The 20,158-nt window shown below is 37.6% G+C and overlaps 1 protein-coding gene across 16 annotated transcripts in view; it reads right to left on the reverse strand.

Moving 5' to 3' along the window:
* PTK2 (protein tyrosine kinase 2) overlaps positions 1 to 20,158 on the reverse strand; it is a 190,770-nt gene that overhangs the window by 34,011 nt on the left and 136,601 nt on the right. For 4 of the 16 annotated variants that reach the window (XM_051802054.1, XM_051802055.1, XM_051802061.1 and 1 more), the window contains 3 exons: positions 7,380 to 7,436; positions 4,784 to 4,881; positions 2,000 to 2,084 (listed from right to left, as the gene is read on the reverse strand). In XM_051802054.1, coding sequence (XP_051658014.1) covers positions 2,000 to 2,084; positions 4,784 to 4,881; positions 7,380 to 7,436 — 240 coding nt within the window. Of the gene's footprint in view, positions 1 to 1,999; positions 2,085 to 4,783; positions 4,882 to 5,951; positions 5,973 to 7,379; positions 7,437 to 11,274; positions 11,293 to 12,458; positions 12,543 to 20,158 lie in introns of all 16 variants that reach the window. The other 12 variants (XM_051802056.1, XM_051802044.1, XM_051802043.1 and 9 more) reach the window with 6 other exon arrangements.

Consider the following 20,158-nt stretch of genomic DNA (forward strand, 5'->3'; position numbering starts at 1 on the left):
CCTGCCATGGGCAGGGACACCTTCCAGGTTGCTCCAAGCCCCATCTGGCCTGGTCTTGAACACCTCCAGGGATGGAGTCCTCCACATCCCTCATCCTGGAACTGCTCATTTCAGAGACTGACTGAAGGCTTGCTAATGTTTTGGGGACACGTGTCTGGCAGTTTAAATCAAACATCAGTCCTCTGATTAAGTTCTTCTCTCCCAACACACGCATGGCAAAAACATCCTTAAATATATCCTTAGCACACGTCTTTAAATACATCCTTAAATACATCCTTAATGTATTCTTGACAAAACATCCTTAATTTGATCCTCAAGTAGTATTTCTTTCTACATTTACAGTCTGTAATGTCAGCAGAGATACATGGTAATTACTAAAGTGCAAAGTCTGCCTCAGTTTGCCTGAAGTTAGGCAAGAATAGAACCTGCTCTCTTTTGGCTTTAAACTCATCTCAAGCTAAAACCAGGAAGCATTTCTGGGTTTTTTTTACTCTGAACAGCTCTGAATTCTACTTCTGCATGTGGGTACACAGCAGCTGTGTAACCAAATGACCCCAACAAAAATCCTTAGACAATTCTGATCCTAAGACCAAAAGTTACAATAGTTTAATAACATACTTTCCAGCAAAGAAAACTTTAGGGGCAAACTTAAGATAACATATTCTTTAAAACACTAATGTTATGAATAATACAGGAAAAAAACCCCAAGGAAACAAACATCCCCATCATTGACATAGCTTAAAACATTAATAAAAAGGAATAAATAACATGGTGAAATGTCATACAGGCAATAACAACTGCTAAACCTTTGCAGTGTTGAAACTCCACGAAAATATCTTAATATTCCTAATACTAAAATATTAGGAAATACATTTATTAAGTCAGTGAAGTAACCAACTGTTCTGAGTGAGTTTGCAATCTGAACACAAGTCAAAGGTAAGGGATGGGAATTAGAATGAAAAAGAGAAAGAAGAAATGGCAAAACTATTAAATCAAAATCGAAAAGCATTATTTATCTGTCGACTATGGTGGCATTTCCTAATCTGTCAAACTCAAAGGCATAATAGGGAGCACTCAATGAGCAATTATTTTCTACATTGTTAGGAGACAGCAGCCTACCTGTGAGTGCTGAGTTATTACTGTAAGCAGTGGTTTTTACTGTTCCAACAGATAGAAATGTAGTGGAAAAAATTATAATAATTTAAGAAAAATCTGACATTCAAAAGTAAGAAGCCATTAACTGTGAACACAGATCTTCTGAATAATTAGGAAAAAATCCTTGAATAAAGGAATACTGAATAAAATACACTGTAATATCTGACCATAACCAATTAATTTATTGATATAATACAATACCTTTACAACATTTATAGATACACAATAGCAGAGGATAATAGGCAAAAATTAAGGCCTAAGTCCCATATCTTAATTTGCTTACAAAACCAAACAATAGAGGAATTGTTAACTTGAATATTCTTACAAAAGTTTCCTGTTCCTATTCATCTCAACAAAAAGCCTTCCTCCACATATGAAATGCGCCATTTGTGGGCAATTATTTAGAAAAATGGTTTATTCTTCCATAAATTTTAACTCTGAATTTTCAAAGCAGATCTCTCTTAGACATAACATTTCTAGCAAAAACAACTACCTGACCTTCTAAAGTAATACACCAAAAGAAGTGCTGGGCTTTTTTTTTTAAATTCATTAAGAAGGAAATAGAGGATCAGATCTATAACATGCCAAAACTGGCTCTAAAGCTTTAGAGGAGTCAGAAATCACCATTTAATTTGGAGAATCAAGGAACCCACAGACAACCATATACATGGGCAATGCAAGGAAGTAAAGTGCTCTCCTGGCACATATTGCTGGAGAGGAAAAAGTCAGGCCATATATTAATAAAAGATTTACATTAGCCTCAGAAGTTTCTGGCACACGTGGTCATAGTCTTTGCAGGGAGCAATTAGAGAAGTGATCCCCAAAGAAGTTATTTAATACTCACAGGCTTCTTGTAAGAATTTTTCTCTAACGCTGTCAGAGGTGCAGTTTTTACACGTTTTGATTGCAACGGCCATGGCTGGATTTTCCTGAAAGACATGATTGAGAAACAACTCTAAGGCAGCCCATCAAAAGCTGTCCTTTAAAATTCCAGCAAGAACTGCTTTGGAGAAAATTACTATTAAATAAAATACCTTTAGCTAAGAAATCACATGATGAAAGCTTCAGCGCCATTATAGTCAAGACACCTTGTGTGCAACATTTACATCTAATGTGTCTTGGAAATATTTAATCTGTTTTAAACCATGTTAATATTGTGCAAAAATTACGACAAAAGGTGGTAAGTTTAAGTGAAACCTTTTGTGCTATTGAGGATGGTAAACTCTTGACAACATTTAGCAAAAATACAGGAAACGAGGAGATATATCCTAAAAATAACACTTGGCTTATGCAAGTAAGCAACCTGGAAAGCCAAGTAAAGGAATTTCTGTGGTTCTTGCAGAGGAAAGACTTGCTGCAATTGTGAACCCAAACTACAAAGGAAAGTAAAACAAAGATTTTTATATATTATCTTCACAATCAGGCAGACCAAGGCTTTAAAACCAAGTTAAACAGAATGACATGTATTCAAAACCAAACAGATTTTTCCAGTCTAATTGCTCATCTTTTGAATACTGAAAAATGAGAAGTTCTTAGTGGACTGAAAAAGGTTGAAATGTTTTAAAACTAAGCTTCTACATTACATTAAGCTGGCCATTTTTAATGGGCAGTTTACAAATGAACCTTTCCTTGAAAGACTACAGGGTTGATGTACGTCCTTAAAACCCAGTTTTTAAGGCCACTGAGAGGTGAAGATTCACAGTTATGTTCTATGTCTGCTCATGACTGCTCTATTTTAAATCTATTAGTAAAGACAAACATTACCAGAATTAGAGTAGTATTTATATTTTGCAGGCTTAAATGTTTATTTTCTAAGTTGCTCACAACATAGATCTTCAAGTTGACTTAGCTGGAAAATATTGATTAAATCCTCTTCTCATACATAAAATGCCCATAAACTGACTGAAAAACTGGTGGTAAATCATGATTTTATTCCCTTATGAAATCAGGATTGAACAATCAGCCCTGGATGCCTGACAGACCCATCCCTCTCCTGGTTACACATCAAGTTTTTGAAACATCTCATAACCAACAGGAGCATCAAAAGGAAGAGTTTCAGTGTCTGCAACCATCAGAGACCCCAGACATTTTGCACAATGAACACAGGAAAAGGCCTGATATCAGGGTTTTGCTGATATTTTGGTTTTGGATAAGGAGACAAACCAGTGAGGATGTATCAGACTGGCCACAGTTTGTTTCCTGAGCAGCAAACCCTATTTTAAATGACACTTTGGCATTAACTCCACAGCTAATGAGCCTTTAAAGTCAGTCTTACTGGCTGTATATATACACCCTGTATATATACACCCATTTTCCATCCAGTATCCTACAAGTACAGGCTGGCTGGGATACTTCAGGAACACCCAGGAGAAACCAGCATTCCAGAAGAGGTGGATGCTGTACAGTCACCAGAATAAGAACTTTACAAGTGCAGTGAAAGGGATATAAGGAATTTTGGAGATTCAAATCTGAGCTAGCAGAACAAGAGGCAAGAAATCTCCCCTGTATTTTTGCACACAAGCCAAACATATATATGGAAACACTGTCATGTTCTTGGAACTAATCTTTTGTCTATTGTAAGATTTCTTCCCAGAGTGTAAGTTACACTCTGTGACCAGAACATTAAAATTTAATAACATCAACTTTCTGTTTCCCCTTCACATATTCCAGTGTCTTAAATGTAGTAAAATTTTACTAATAAAAGTAATCAGCTGGTTGCTGTTTAAAAATACCATAGTAGTCACAGGATGCCTGAGTAAAATCTCCTTTCTAATTCACAAAAAAAATGGAGACAAGCCAACATTTTAAAAAAAAAACAGAGAAGGGTCTTTAATTGGTTTTACAGAGCTCTAGATTTATCCACCATGCCCCAAGTGCAGTGAAACATCACTCCTCAGTACTCCTGTTAACTTGGACAGAATTAAATGAAAAATAAGAATCTCCCTCGAAGCAAAGTGTATCAGATTTGCTTTTTAAGTGAAGGCACCAGAACAGACTTCAAGCTTTTCTGAAATAGATAAAATTTATCCTTGTTTACTTAAACATTAACCCACTAAGCCTTGGACCCTAACCAACCAGCTGTTCTTTGGAAATAGTGTTTCTGAAGTCAGAATTAATTACTGTCCACATGAATTCTTGTATCATCTATCAAAAATTCCACTTTTTTTTCTGATATGAAATAAATCTTCATTTTACACTTGCAGAGTTACTTTATTATAAGCTTGAAATTGGTTGAAATTAACTCATTTTTGCAGCCTTCTCTTGCCTTTTTTCCACAAAACTTCATTTTGATCTATTTAATTAGCAGTCTTAGCCTTTGTGGCTGCAGCCTAGTAAAACACATAAACACCAGCCTAAATTACACAAGTGCTGCCAACCTCCCTGGTTTCACTGATGTGACTCTTGTGTGTTGGTGTTTTGATGGATCAGTGTCCAAGCATTTTGTATCTTTCAGGAAAAAGTAGTAACTTTATTAAGCTTCTCTGTGAGAGATCCATTGAGATGGTCAGTGGAGCAAATTTTTACTGGTTCTGGAAGAGTCAAACCAAGGCCTCTAAGGAATACACTTGTTTTTTTTAAATAGAAAAGCTTTATTGTTTGTTTGTTTTTATTTTAGAAGGAGGCTTACCGGGCTCATGTAAACTCCTTGGTGCACATCTCCAAACTGTCCTTCCCCAATGCAGCGCCCCAGCTCAATTCTCTCCCTTTGAATTTCATAATCTCTGGCTACAAGAATATAATGCACTTAAAATATTAAGTTTTTCTGATGAAGGGCAAGAGAAATAATCCACAAGACACAAAACTCAAAAGTAAGTCACTCAATGTCTCACATATGAATAGCTAAGATTAACAGTTTGCAGCACACCAACCTATGCAGATGCTGCACACACACACAGTGGAGACCTCTTAAACCTCTGAAACAAATGTTTGAACCAAGGCAATGGGAAAGGAATTGTGAAATCTAAACTGCTAAATTGGCTACTGTGCACTGATTCAAGTGCAATAAACATAATTGAATCCTTCTTAATTACAGCTGGTGAAAGACAAAGCAAACAGCTTAGGGTCACGCCAATGTTAAATACAGCCTGAGTTTTAAACACATCCCTCTGGATGGTTAAGAGAACTCCACTATGTGGTATTTTAGGTTTTGGAACCATCAAAAGAGCCCAGAGAATTTTTAAAGAGGTAACTGCAAGAAAAAAAAATACAGAAACGAGAGCATGGCAAAAAAGGATAAAATGGAAGAGCAAAATTTGGAGTGCACTACACCTCCGTCAGTGTGTAACTGAAGCAAAATTGAGATGTCTCGTGGACTTATGCAATTTTGTTCATGTTATGGTTTAATAGGCTGAGAATATTGCTGATAAAAATGGCTCAGTACTTCAGCAAAACATTTAATCAATTGCAATTGAATGACTTCATTTGCAATTTAATTTCTCGCAGACATGGAAAAATATTTCAGGAATAGCAGAAAAGCACATACACTATATGTTTTCACCTTTACTTGTGTTATTCAGAGAAAAAAATATAACCAACCAGCTTAGAACTTCATAACCTTGATTTGAACATCATTCACACTACAGAAATTATGTCATCTAGAGCTGGATAACAAGGTGATAAATGCCTTTTCCATCTCTTTTTTTTAAGTACTGCATTTTCCTCTTTAAAATCCCAAAGCTAACTGGTTTAACTATAAATAAAAAATGTTTATTAAATGAAAGTGAATAGTAAACTTAAAAATTCCACATCATTCCAAACTGCAAGCATACAGGGATGGGTAAAGGGTCTCCTGTTACCTTCATCTATTCCATAGCTTTCTGCAGTGCAATTAAGAGAAAAATCAAATGCTTACTTAGAGCTTCTTAAAAATCAAGACAAGGACAAACATTTTTTTAACATTTTTTCTGAAATATGAAGAAGTATACTGATGCAATTTTAAGTTTACATTAGCAAAAGTCACAGGTGTGTTCTTGTCATCTTTACTGGCTCAGTCCTTTGGGAGCTGAACATTTGAGTCCCCTTCAATCCAGCAAAGCACTTAATGAATTTCCCTCCACAGCCCACCTCATGGGTTTTGGATTGAAGTCATCCTTAAGTGTTCAGCACCATCCAGGGCTGGGCCCACAAGTAATTACTTCCATGAGAATTTAAATAAAAAGATTAGGGGGGGGGAATAAATTACACGAAGTTAATCTGTTAATAAAAAATAAAGGATATAATTTATCACAGTATGTTTTGATCCTGCAATCATGTGAACAGAATCACGTAGTGACTTACTGCAAGACATTCAAAACACACTGTTTATTTCTGGAAAACATATATTCTTGCTTTTCAAATACTGACGCTCAAAAATATATGTTTTGCCAAACATATATTCTTGTTTTTCAAATATTTTCCACAGTAGTGGAAACGATGTTGTAAACACTGAGGTGATTGTGAAACACTCCTGCCACGTGGGGGGAGTGGGAAACTCAGAAAACTACACATACATTCAAGGCTGTTCAGCAGAACATGGCACCAGTTTAGCACCACCCTCCCCTCTTGCATTAACCAAAACTCATGTTTTTTGCAGGATTGTGTATCAAAAGGTTGTCTGCTTCTGGAGAAATCCTGGGTTGCCAATATGCAACTGGAATTTTGCAGACACAACTTCTAAAATCGAAATATTGGACTTTGCTGTTGAATGAAAGAGCTTTGATTTCAGATTATAATTCGAACAGGTCATTAAGACAAAAATCCTTGTGGTGGCTACAGCATCATTGTTTTTACTTCAAAGATGAAGACTCAGTAGAACTTTGAATTTTTATTTTTGTTCCTGAAGTCTTTCATCTTTAACAAAATTGCATGTGGCTCAGTTGAGATTTCCTCTCTCATGGAACTGGAGAGCAGCAGGTCTGTCACAGAGCAAGGTGAGATACAGTTAGACAGCAATACACAAAGCTTTCCAAACTGTTTGCTCTTATCACAGAGATCTTATCCAATCTTTAAGCTCAGCATCACAATCAAAAAAAAATACATTTTGAGACATAAAGAGAATTTCACTGTAAAGTCACTGACAGCAGCAAAACAGAATTTGGTTTTATTCGATTTAAAACCTGAACTTGAAAATCACTGACTCTGTGAGTTTTCACAAGATCATAAAGAACATTTTCTCTGCACACATATTATTTAAGGCTGAAATATTTTTTGGATAGAAAAGTTCCCAAGTTAACCACTGCACTTACTTGATGGCATTGTATAAGTGTCTTCCTCATCTATAATCTCTGCATAGTCATCAGTCTCTGCAAAGGGAGGAATTGAAGAGTTTCGGGAAAAGCAGATGAAAACAATTCTCCAGAACAACATCTCCAATTTATCAAAACTCCTATGTCACAACCCCCAAGTTCAGCATTGCTGAGACACGTTTACAGAAGCATGAATAAAACTTGCTCATGCATAAATCATGGTATGAGAATGACCTCAGTGCCAATTACATTACGTCACATAGATGCATTCAACAAGGAAGATTCATTTGTATTCAAAATTCGAGTTCTGTAACTAAAACCCATCTAAATTGCTGGCTTAAAATCTTTTTAACAGCGAATTCCATTGCAGTAAGGAAAAAACATTATTAATAGATTAAATTGCTTCAATTAAAAACCTTCAATAAAGCATGAAAAACAGTCTGCTAGCTTTTTATGTCAAACAGGCATAAGACACTAATGATGTTCCAGGGCAGCATCCACCTTCTGTCAGTGTGACCAGGTGAGTTATTTACCACAGTCTTCTAGAGCACAAAGACCTTTTAAGCCACACTCTCACCTTACATCCATTTTTCTTGCATTAGTCTCAATTTTCCTTAATTAGTGGAAATTCACCACTAGTTTTGCTGTCAAGAGTCAAGATCTCATGGACAGGGTTTGAAAACAACTTCCCAAAATTTTTCAGAAAAATGAGAGAGCCTTTTGTCCTCTGTTTAAAACTTACAACTTTTACATCATCTGTTCTCAAAATGGTTTAAATGGTGTCAAGTCATATCAGAAGGTCCTTCTCTTGCTCTAAAGAACTTCCATTGTGTGCAGATCATCTCCTGAAGGTCAGATAAATTCCTCCAGGGGTTACAAAGCCAGTCCACAACAGTAGGATAATTTTTTTACTTCAAGGTTGTTAAAATATACTCACCAACTCGAAATTTATAGAGAAGTTCTCGAAATTGAATAATTTCAAACCCAGTGTGCAGTTTTCGTGGTTGATCACACACTGGAAAGCCCCTGAAAGCCATGATTTACTTCCCCTTTTCCCCCATCTGCCCTGGAGCATATGAATATCCCTACACCTCCCCTGGCATGATTTCCAGAGTGATGGTTTCTGGCTGGTGAATGGGACAAAGCCACAGTGAGAGTGGGAAGAAGGATGGGATGATCCCTTTTGGCAGCAGCCCCCAGTTCAACCAGCGTAAGCCAACTCTGAAACCAGAGCAAGGCTCAGCAATATTATACACACAGATAAACCAGAGGCTTAGTTTTCAGACAAACCCAATATTCAGCAATTAGGAAACTACAGGTTGCCTATAAACCTTGGAGTTCAACACACTTTAGGGAGTAAATGCAGTTTATGTAGTTTTATGATCCCAGCTTCTTACTACTTAAATAGAATTAAAGTTATTTTTCTTTTGAACTCCTCTAGGAATATACCAGGTCTTGTAAAAACAGAATCAGGAAATCCTATGTAATTAGAATTTTTGCTAGGCAGTTGCAGTTTAGGACACTGTGAAACAGAGTTACCTAATGAAAATTCAATTAATTATGAAGACAGTGCACAATTCTGAATAGGCAACACACTCCAGAAGCACTTATCTCTTTCTTGGTATTTTTTTCCTCCCTTACATTATAAACTAAGGTTTTTGCAGAAAATAAGCCTCAGTTTAATCTAAAAAATGAGCATCTGTTTGAAAGGAATCAGTTGTGTGACACCAATGTGATGAGGCTAAATCACTTTGTTTCCTTCTAACATCATTGCAGGGTGTTTTTTAACTTTCGTGGAGGATACCAGAAATTTATTAATCTATGTAAAAAATAGGCTGGATGAAAGACATTATAAACATATTTGAGAAAAATTTTAAAAGTCTGGAAACAAGAAGTGAAGCCACTTAAAAAATCCCCTAACCTACTTGTCACAGTAGGTTATGGAACAGAGCTTACAAAATGTGATCAATGACATGGCTTGTTCATCACTCTACTTTAAATTAATGAGTTAATTTATACTAAAAGCAATCTCAGAACAGCACAGAGACCTTTACAGGGTTTTGATCCATTGCTCAAAACCATCATGAAACCAAAAGAGTCTTCACAGTCAACCCAGATAAATTAAATGTATGCAATTAACTACACAAATATTTCTTGTTACACATTTAACGCTCTGGAGAGGAATATACAATAAGAATTCAGAAAATAATTCATATATATATATATATATATATATATATATATATATATATATATATCTGTCATTGTTTCTGGGAATCAGAGGAAAATTCAATCAAGGCATTAACACTGATGTGCTCAAAGTGTTTTGCAATAAGGACAACTGACCTCCCTCACGTACAGGCTCGACCCCACAGTTAGTCACAGCCTGTGACACTGTTGGCAGCTCTGCTCAGACCAGAGCTGTGTTTGCCAAGGGATATTCCAGAACCTACATGGGGCCTAAAGCACAACTGAGCCAGGCAAGGCTCTGCAGGCTGCTCCACAAAGCAGAATGTGTCAGAGCACTCGCAAGAGCTGAACACTCACAACAAAGCAGCGATTCCAGATGTCTTTGAGGTCTTGGTAAGTCTAGAAAAACTCAGATTTAATAACAGGGCTCATCACTGCTGCTCTCTCGTACATTTTAAACCCAGCACTGAACCTTTTCACTTGTTTTCAACCCCAGATTCTTGGAGATGGAAAAACAAACAGGTCACTTTTGGACAAAGGTAGTGGTGGTCACACATGTGAATGAGCCAGTTTGAGCTTTACTAAATCTGAATGCATTTATTAAACAGTAGGAAAAATCATCCCAGGATATTAAATCCACAATAGTTAATCCATGATCTTAACACCTGTTTGAACTTTTCATGATTTTTCCCATTTATCAGAGCTTGTAATTTATAAAAGATGACAAGCTCTAATAAAAAGCTACCTAGGGTCAGTATCTGAAATATAATTTATGACAGAAAAGGTATCCTTTTAATGTTTAAGAAAAGAAAGAAAACTGGGGTGGTATCTTTAGTTTATATCTTAAGGAGAGCAAGGAGATGAAAAATTATACACTCCCTTTACATTTTAGTGGAAGGACAGTCACAAGACATGATTTCTATTTCCTCTGATCACCTTCCTTTGCATGCTGCTTTTATGCCCTTTTAGTATCTCCTACTCAGAAGAATAAAGATACATACAGTATCAGTACCAGCAGTTCGTTTTTTTTTTCCCCCCAACATCAGATGGAATCCTTTAGAAAAACAGCTAAAAAAAATCTCTTTTAAAAAACCAAAACCCAACTTGTTTTCAGAGGAAAAAAGACTGATGAAGTCTGCAGAAGTTAAATATTTTGTAATGAGTTTCAAAGTTTTGTAAAGAAAACCCAAAACATTAAAATCTGTCTTTAAAATTAGCGGTTTGAGTAGCTGAAGCTTGATTAACACTCATGTCTCCAATCTGCATTAATCTATCATGTACAGCTTCTTTTCATGCAAGGAGCACTTTGATGCCTTTAAAGCTTTACCCAGTAGACTCATTTCTCAGGTGCTGATCTCGCTCACTGACCAAATTGATTGTGATATAACCATTTCAATCAAACTGGACACTCTTGCAAACCTCTAAACCTTCTCTGCATCATGCCACGGGTCTGAATGCAAACACATGCAGTCCCACATCCCCGTGTGTTTGACATAGTTTGTCCTTTTTCAACTCCAGTTTAGCAGAAAGCGTTAGTTGGCACAGCCTGTAAAGTACAATATATATCAGCTAATATCCAAAGCAGACTGCTTTTTAACACTAAAAAACTGCATAAAACGTATTACTGAAATGTGCATTAAGTGGTATATGGATATAAGAGTTGCATATTGCACGTTAGTAACACACAGACTAGAAAACGTATTACCGTCCCCACTAATTTCATCTGCAGATCCAGGTGGCATGCAAGGAGAGAGAAAAACAGAGGGGGAGAGAGAGGGGACAGAGAAGGGGGAGGGGAAAATATACTATTAAATTCATGAGTAATCCAAAAGTATTCAGACTGTAGTTATCTTATATACCTGACTCAAGAGAAACCAGAAAAGTAGTAGAATTTAAGACTTCTCACCTAAAACCCAAGGGACAAAGATATGCCCTAAGAAGCTCGTATGATGAAACAGTTAAGGACTTTCAAACACAAATGTACACAGGAATTAAATTTGGGAGTGGAACTAGTTATTTTAATGCACTGTTAAGAAAAGTCAGTTTTGGGTTTTATTCAGTACTTCCAAACAGGTCTACAGCCAGAGGAGTTGGTTCAACTTGACTCTGCACATAACACTGAGGATTTTGGATAAGCAGAGTTGACGCTGACCCTTTCAGAGCAAGTGCACTCCTGTCACTCCTGTGCTATCACCAAGATATGACTAAGAAATGGAACCATTTAAGTATCAATCACACAGAGCAGTATTACAATTGCAGTCATACAAAGTTGGAATTTAAACGAGTGGCAAAGGGAGCGACTCTACAGGGAAGAGGCTCGAAGGAGCACCGGATTCCACGTGTACTGCAGCAACCCTACTGCACACCAACACCCACAGCACAAGCTAAGGCACTTTACACAGTATTTATAAATAAAAGGTAATTCTTCTTACCCCTAACAAAGCCAAACCGGTCCAGTCCAAGTGCTGAACCAGCACGCAGCCAAAAGCATCGCTGTTTTCAGTGTTTAATTCAAAGTGATCTCAGCCGATGCTTATTGTTGCTGTTCTATTTCATTCATACGCATGCTGCATCAGGGGTCCAAGAATGAAGTCAAAATATAGTAACAAAAAAACCCATGGCAGACAGGGGCTGCATAACTACACAAATAAAATCATTAATATGTTTGTCATTGTAGCGTGTGATGCTTGAAAAGAAGCCCCCCATAAAAACGGGGGCCAGCAAGCTGGTGACGCTGCATGAAAATCCAATTCAACAGGAGGAAAACCAAATGAAGTTATTCTTGGAACTCTGTTTACCTGAGGCTAAAGTAGTTTACAAACAGTAACTGAGTTAGTATATTCAGCTTTTGGGTTAATAAGGCAGCCTAGACAAAGAGCAGAGCAGTACCCTTGGGCGGCGACTCATGGGCACAGAAGACGAAAGGCAGAAAGCGTCTAGCTTTCTTTACTTTATGCTGACAGTGATTGACTCCTTTACAAAGAGGCAAGAAAAGGAAAGAGAAAAAAAAGAAACAGAAACAAATTATTTGGAAATAAAAGAAAAGAGACTGAAGAGAACATCTACAATGAACGAACATAAAAGTAAAGGTTTACATTACAATTCTCTATACAAAAACGGATTTAGAATGTTGTTGAAACTCTGAAGAATATTTGATATTTTCTTTCAAATTCCTTTCCACAGTAATTCTTATTTCAATTTTTAAAAATGAGACTAGAATCTATTAATATAAAGCCAGCTTTTGCCAATCATATACACCATTCATTAACAACACAAAGAACATTGTCTATCCCAGAAGTCCAACCCACTTTTCCAAGTTCCCCATCTAAGTTCTACCAGACTGTGCTACAGCTAGATTCCAATTGAAGGGGCAGTCACCAGACTTAAATATGTATGTATTGACTGTCTGAACCCTTGAAACAACACAAAACAAATATTTCACAGAGCAGGGTTACATAAGAAAGGAAGAACACAGTTTATCTCCAAAAACAGAGCACTGATATATTGTATGATCTGAAATCTGCCACTGGAGTCTTATCCCTAGTGCAGGCCTGTCTTAGCAATGGATATTCCAGCTCTCCAAGGATCTCTGGGTGAACACCCCATGACACTGTCCTCAATGTCCCCCTTCCCAGTCACCCCACTGCATTTAATTATAGCAAAGTACTTCTCAGGAGGAGAGAGATTTTGGAGTAGAAGAAAATGCAAAGAAGCCATGACTGATTTCAGAAGGTGAGAAAGAAGGACACAAGATGACACTCAGCACCTGCAGATACCTGCTCCTTTTATTTCTCTTGTTACCTGTTTGCTCCTCTCTGCTTTCCTTTTTTCCCTTTCTCCCCTATCTCAGAAATGTGAGAGGTCGTTTAAAAAGCCAATCAAACAAAAAAAACCAGCATCTTGTTGCTGGTAGCTCTTCACAGCCCAAACTCAAGAGTGAGGTCCAGCCACCTTGAGTTCTACAGGCTGGGGGTCCAGGTGTTAAAAGAGAAGCCGAGTCCTAAGGCAGCAGCGTGCTAGGACAGCTCCTGGCCAGTGGTGGGAGGAGTGGAGGAAGTGTGGGAAAGGAGAATTACACGCTAATAAAAGCAACTTCAACAAACAATGAAAATGTACTTCACTGAAAATCACGGAACACTAATCAGATTGAATGCTAAAAACTAAAACAGGGCAAAATTCTTGACTAAGTGTATCAGTATTTCCATGCATCCCACACTACTGCAATCCAAAGTGACTTCTCTCCCTAACATCACTTGACGCAATTTTCAGCGCTGTCATTCTAACACAAACCTCAGGTAACATTCATAAAAAACTTCAGACATACTATGGAAGAAAAGAAAACAATTCTGCAGCTGTTTTAAGTGACTACTGAAAAGGTGTTGACATGAAAATGAAGGAACCCAACACTCTGTACTGACACAGAAGAACAGGTATAGAGTCGCTGGAAGCAACTCAAGTGATCTAAAAGGGAAGAGACGCTTCAACTCCTGACCTGCCTGCTCAGGCTACAAAGCTAATTTAAGCCTGAACTGCTGAAATGCTGCTCACCCTCACAGTGACACATGGGGGGCTGAAATCTGACTAAACCATTTCAGATGAAGGGCACACTGAAAAGGCAAGAGTGGTTTTAATTCATCATGTACACACACTGATGCCCTGGGATGTGACAGTCCAGCTCTTCCCCTGCATTTCAAACTTTGCCTTTATGATTTACTGTCTAAAGCTTGTTCAACTCTTCTGTCAGACTAAATGGAAGACACTTTGCCTTAAACTCACCACATCTGCAAGTCTAGCTACTAAAGTAAGATTATTTAGGTAACAAGTTGATTCTGAGTATAAAAAAAAATGTTCCAACACTTTTCCAAAAGCTTAGCAAATACTTGCTTGAAATGAATACTACTTAAAAGGATTTCCACCATTACACACTGGCCTCCAGCCAGGATATCACTGGTGTCTACCTGAATGGCCCTAAAGCTCAGAAATGCTGCTGGACATTGCAGACTGGGACTTCTTTTTCTATTTAGTTCCTCTTCTCAGTACTAAGCACTCAGTAAAATTACTGTGTATCAAAAAAAAAAAAAAAAAAAGAAAAAGAAAGAAAGAAAAAAAGAAAGAAAAAATCAGGCTAAAGGGCAGTTACTACTGGAGCTCCTCATTAGTATTGTACAAGACAACCAATACTGAAAGGCTGAAATTTATAATGCCCATTCTATTTTAGTTGTATATTCCTGAATTAGTTTCAGGAAATAAACCCTAAAGAAAACCCACCCAAATCTATAGGAAGAATAAATCTATTGTGTTTCAAGCTTTTGAACTAAAATGAGCACTATGGGGTTATCACACCAAATGTGTTTCTACACAAACAACAAACCCCCAAACCTGACACTGCATGGAACATGTCCTTAGTCTTACTACAGTGTTACTACAGCAATGCAGAAGTGTCTGCTCAAAGTAAATGAATGAAACACAAAGGAGGAGCATAGGAGAGTCAGAATTCCTTAACCAACACCACAGACTGATGGAATCAATGCAGGAACTTCCTGGACACTGATATGGAGGAAATTTCTTCAGATTGTCACCACAATTCATTCTTGTCTTTTTATGCATGAAAAGAAGTCTTTTAGTCAGTCAGGCTGAAATAGAAAAAGAGAACAGCACCAGGCTATTCAACTGTGATGGGAATCTGAAACACTGTAATTTATTAGCATTAAGGGTATTTTTAACTATATAATCTTATTAATCAGCAGAATAGCTGGATGAGTTCCCTCCATGAACATGGAGACTAATAACTTGCTCAAGGTTTGTAAAATTAATTTGCAGTAAACCTTAAGCTTGAACGTCTCCCAGTGCTGTGACCATATGGCAAAGCTACAGCTGTAACAAGGTCTTTATATTCCTCAAATTACTTAATAATTTGAATTTATAACTATGTAATTTCTGCCAAGACTGTTAGTCTTTCTTTTCAGGAGTGAGCTGTAGAGTACAACACAGCTGAGCTGGCAGACATAACCAAGAGTGCTCAAGATACAATTTTTCATTTAAAAATTTACTTACACTTCTCAGCTTTGTCTTTCTGGAGTGACTTGATAAAATGGACATTATAAAACAACCTCGAGCAAAGGACACCTTTTTCCTCCCTACCAACTAATTCAAATGGAAGTGGGAAATTGAAGTCCTACATAAGAAACACTTTCAGAACTGAGCAGACCTTCATTTGGAGCACAGGAATCACAACACAGAGCCTGCACTGTGCTCTGCAAACAGAATGATTCAATAAAATTCTATTTGTCTTTCCATCCTGCTCAAGGCTTTGCTGGGGATTACCCTGCACCACTCATCCCTACAGACAGGTCCCTTCATACCCAAGATCTCCTTCATTCAGAGCACTTTAAAGCGTTGTAACACTGGCATCAGGTGAATTTATTCATCTTTATTTTCCTCTCCTGCTTGTTGTGTTTTGACAGTTGGCTCCTGCTCTATTTCAGTTTGTTCTAGGCAATCTCCTGGAAGTCTCTCTCACAAACTACAGCATATAATTGTTTTTTCCTGCATGCTAAAACCTCCCTTAAATCAGGCTTATCTCCTTCAAAACAGATTTTTTTTTTCACTTGAATCGAAATTTCAGCTAACTTGCATGACTAAATTTACAACTACTTCAAAAAGGATCTGCTCCTGAGTAGCACCTCACAGAACTCTCATGCCACTTCACTGCCATGATCAGAAGTAAACCACAGTGTGATTTAGGTGTAACAATATTGTAAATGCAATTCTAAGGCAGAACCTGACAACTTGCTGAGAAGTCCCTCTTCCAGGATACTAAAATCCTTCAGCTCCTATATAGAAGCTTGCTCCAAGGAGATCCAGTTTCTCCTTCACAGGGTATGTACTGGGTGTGTCTAAACCATGGGGCAGAGAGGCAATGGCACACCAGCATAATTAGAAACTTCTGCCATCACATCACCATGCATTCAGAGCTACCCCCCTTTGACTTCAAAATGCTGCCTGTGCCAGTGACAGCAGCTGCATGAGTTGGGGAACAAGATGACAAACCAATTTCTCTTTAAGACACCTATTTCCCTCTTAAAGGCTTCTGTCCTGGGGTTTGTTTCTCAGATGACTCAAACAGTTTGTTTTAACGTCTGAAACAGGGACTGTATTTTCAAAGACCTTTGAATTTCCTTCACAAAAAAAGCACATACTAAAGCTGCAAAACCAGCACCTGCTTTGAACCGACACCAATCCCGTGGGACATCCTAAAACCCCCTTCAGACACATCCCTTGTGTTGTCTGCTGCAGGACAGCTTATCTTCTCCCTCACTGTCACCTTCCCATCTACAGCTCCATCCCTACAAACACGTTATTAGACCCAGAAGTACGTGAACATCCAAATGCCAGGAGTGACTGCCTAGAATCACAGGATCCTTTAAGTTGGAAAAGACCCTTAACATCATCAAGTCCAACTGCAAACCCAGCACTGCCAAGAACCTGCCAAGACTTGGTCAATGCTCTGCTTGTTCAATACTCACTGAGACAAGTGGGCCTGAAATGTCATATTCTGTGGCACTGCATGTTAAGTAGCATTAGAGCTATGATTAAAAAAAACTTAGGAATTCTCTAGGGCAAAGCAAGCCCAGTGATTAGCCATGGGAAGCAAAAGCATATTTGTTCTTCCTAGTCATATTTACATTAGCAAGGAAGGGGCAGAAGAAACCAAAGAACCCTGTGTCAGAAAGAATTTACATAAAAAGGGAGCCAGCAACTACTGCTTTACTGATTTCATTTTATGAAGAACCTTTTAGAATATATAACTGACCAGGTAAATTATTATTTTTGGAAATAAGTGTATCAGGAAATATAAGCATCACCTTACTAATGCTAATGTTTTCTACTTCAAAACAAAGTGCTGGCCAAAGTAAGTTCCTTTAGTCCAGGGTAGAGTGTTTTAATAAGGTGTCTCCAAGCAAAACAGCGGAAATATAGTCAATAAAATTATAGTTAACTGGTGTGCTGCTTCTTGCACATTTGATACACTGTTTGCACAGAGCAAATAGTTTAGCCTTACCATTTCCTGAGTGCACACTTTTGGCTACGTACAAAAAACTCTTTTTTAATATAAAGAGAGATGTAAAGGGAGAAGGAGGCAAAAGCTGCAATTACTCATCTAATAGGTCATTGCTTCTGGTGAATCACAGTAAATTCAGACAAAGCATGAGATGACTACCAAAGAAATCTAAAATCCAACTCATTTAATTTGGTTTATTTGTAGTTATTTATAATCTTATAGACACAGAAATGCACTGAGGAATAAAATTATTACTGTGCTTTAAGAAAAGGGGAAATCTTGCAGGCCTCTTACTTGCACACAGTGAAACGCCGTGCCCACTGCAAGGAACATGGAATTTAATAAGTAAGGCCAACAAATAACACCAGAAGAAAGAGAAGCACACAGCAGTAAGAGGTGTGTGGTGAAATCTGGTTCAGCGAGACACAAGACTCCCAAGTCCAGCAATCTGCTGCTTTGGATTCCTGAAACCAACTTTGCCCTTCAGTAGTTTGAAAAGGCCTTTATTTAGAGAGAAAAAAAAAAAAGATTAAAAACCTCTCTATCTTTGTATGCTTTGGAATATTGAAGCACTTGGAAAGACCTAGTTTTCATTTCACTAGACCAGAAATACTCCAAGGTATGTTAATAAATATTTCAAAAAGACAAGGTGTCTTTCATTAACAGGTTCCTTTTTAAACCTAGAAAACTTCAGATAAATACCCGAACTTTTAGACCACTAAACCATGTTTGACACTGGGTTTGGATATTGCTGGCTCCCCTAAATTGTGGTGGGGAACTCACTGTGAAACTTTCCTTTTGAACTAAGAACGTTAATACTACAAATATGCCTGACTGCTTAATTTTCCTGTTGAATCTGTCTCAGATTTTTGCTATTTAGCTTTAGCATCAGGAGAGGTCTAAACAAAGGGGAGAAATCTCACTGAAAGCAAGCAGCAGCGTTAATTTATGATTTAAACTATCAAAGGCATGACAGGCACGGCTGACAGTGAGTTGTAAAAGCTTGTCTTGTCTGAAGCCTGTGGTTCTTGGTTCTAAGTCATTGAAATGTCACCAGAGAAAAGCTCTTACTCTGCACACCAAGATCCCCCACAGCTGGCTCTGCACTGCCAGCTGTCAGGCTCTGCTGACCTGTGACTCCGGGTTAACTGAGCATTATGTACAGCTGTTGCCTCCCTTGTTCCACACTGATGGATGAGCTGCATGTGACAACAGTAGTGACACCTCTTCACATCTACATCAAGTATTACCTCATTTGTAACAAACTGATTCCTTTGGGGACTCAGATTCTCAGAGAAAGCATCTCCTGAGGAAAAGCCTGTATCATGTTAACTTCATCTCAGCAATCTGCCTGTGGTTCAAATTTATTACACTGACATCTATGACACTCTCAATGCATTTCAAATAATTTGGGGACAAAAAACCCTCAGCAACAAAAAAAGTATGTATGTGTTTTGTGTCATTGTATTAGAAGAACAAACCCTTGAGAGCGAATAATAAATGCATTAAGTTGAATAATTTCCCAGTATTATGTCAGTGTTTCCAGTGCATCAACACAATGATTCTGGAAAGATATAAAATGGTACTACAATACAAGAATAATACCTGATCAGTTTTCATTTTGGCACTGGAAAGAATCAGAATGATATTTTCTGGTTTAACTGTACTGTTTTGCTTACTGGAGCCAGCTTTGCACCTTACAGTGTCCCCGACATTCACCTGAACAACCAGCTCACCTCCAGTGCTGCTACTTCTGTTTCTTCTGTGGGGCTACATAAAGCTCTCATTTCCCCATCATCCACCTTTTTGGGATGCTCTGAATGCCAGAGATGGGGGTATTACAGCTAATCTCCCTACAATAATATCAAAATGCTACTTTAAAAGAGTAGAGAAGTGTTTGTGCACCACTGCACCTTGAGACACATTTTAACTCCAGATCCTCTCACCCGTTTTCTTGCACAACTTCTATTTACTTGGGCTTCCTATGCCAAGGGGTGAATCTCAAACATCTGTAAAAAATGGTTAAGGGTGAAGAAAGGAATCTGAAAAGTAGGAAATTAATCAAATGCCTGCGTATCTTTCCTCCTTTTTGTACAAAATAGGTTGGGTTTTTGAATATGGCCACTAAGTGTTAATATAAATGTTAAAGTGGGGCTGAAGTCATGGGTGGGAAATCCACTGAGTCACAGTGTTGGTTCCTCAAGTTTGTTGCCAAATACTAGAAACCTATAGAAACATATAATATAAATACACTTTTGCATTAAAATCTCCTTAATAAATATTATGTGTATGGATTTAGAAATGCATTTTCTACTAAGATCAATCAATCCTTCAAAATTACTTAAGATTTTGTAACAGAAAAATGTTCTCTCTCAATTATAAAACTTAAAAAAACCACAGTAACTAACAGAAATCTTAGAAGCCTATAAGGTACAGAAACAACATGTATTACCTCACATGCTCATCCTTCAATTAACTTGTCATTTTCAACAGCAAAAATTAAATGCTTTGATCTAAACAGCAGCTA

The sequence above is a fragment of the Manacus candei genome, unplaced genomic scaffold (assembly GCF_025592945.1).
Source record: "Manacus candei isolate 608988 ecotype Guabito, Panama unplaced genomic scaffold, ASM2559294v1 h1tg000054l, whole genome shotgun sequence".
Classification (NCBI taxonomy): Eukaryota; Metazoa; Chordata; class Aves; order Passeriformes; family Pipridae; genus Manacus; species Manacus candei.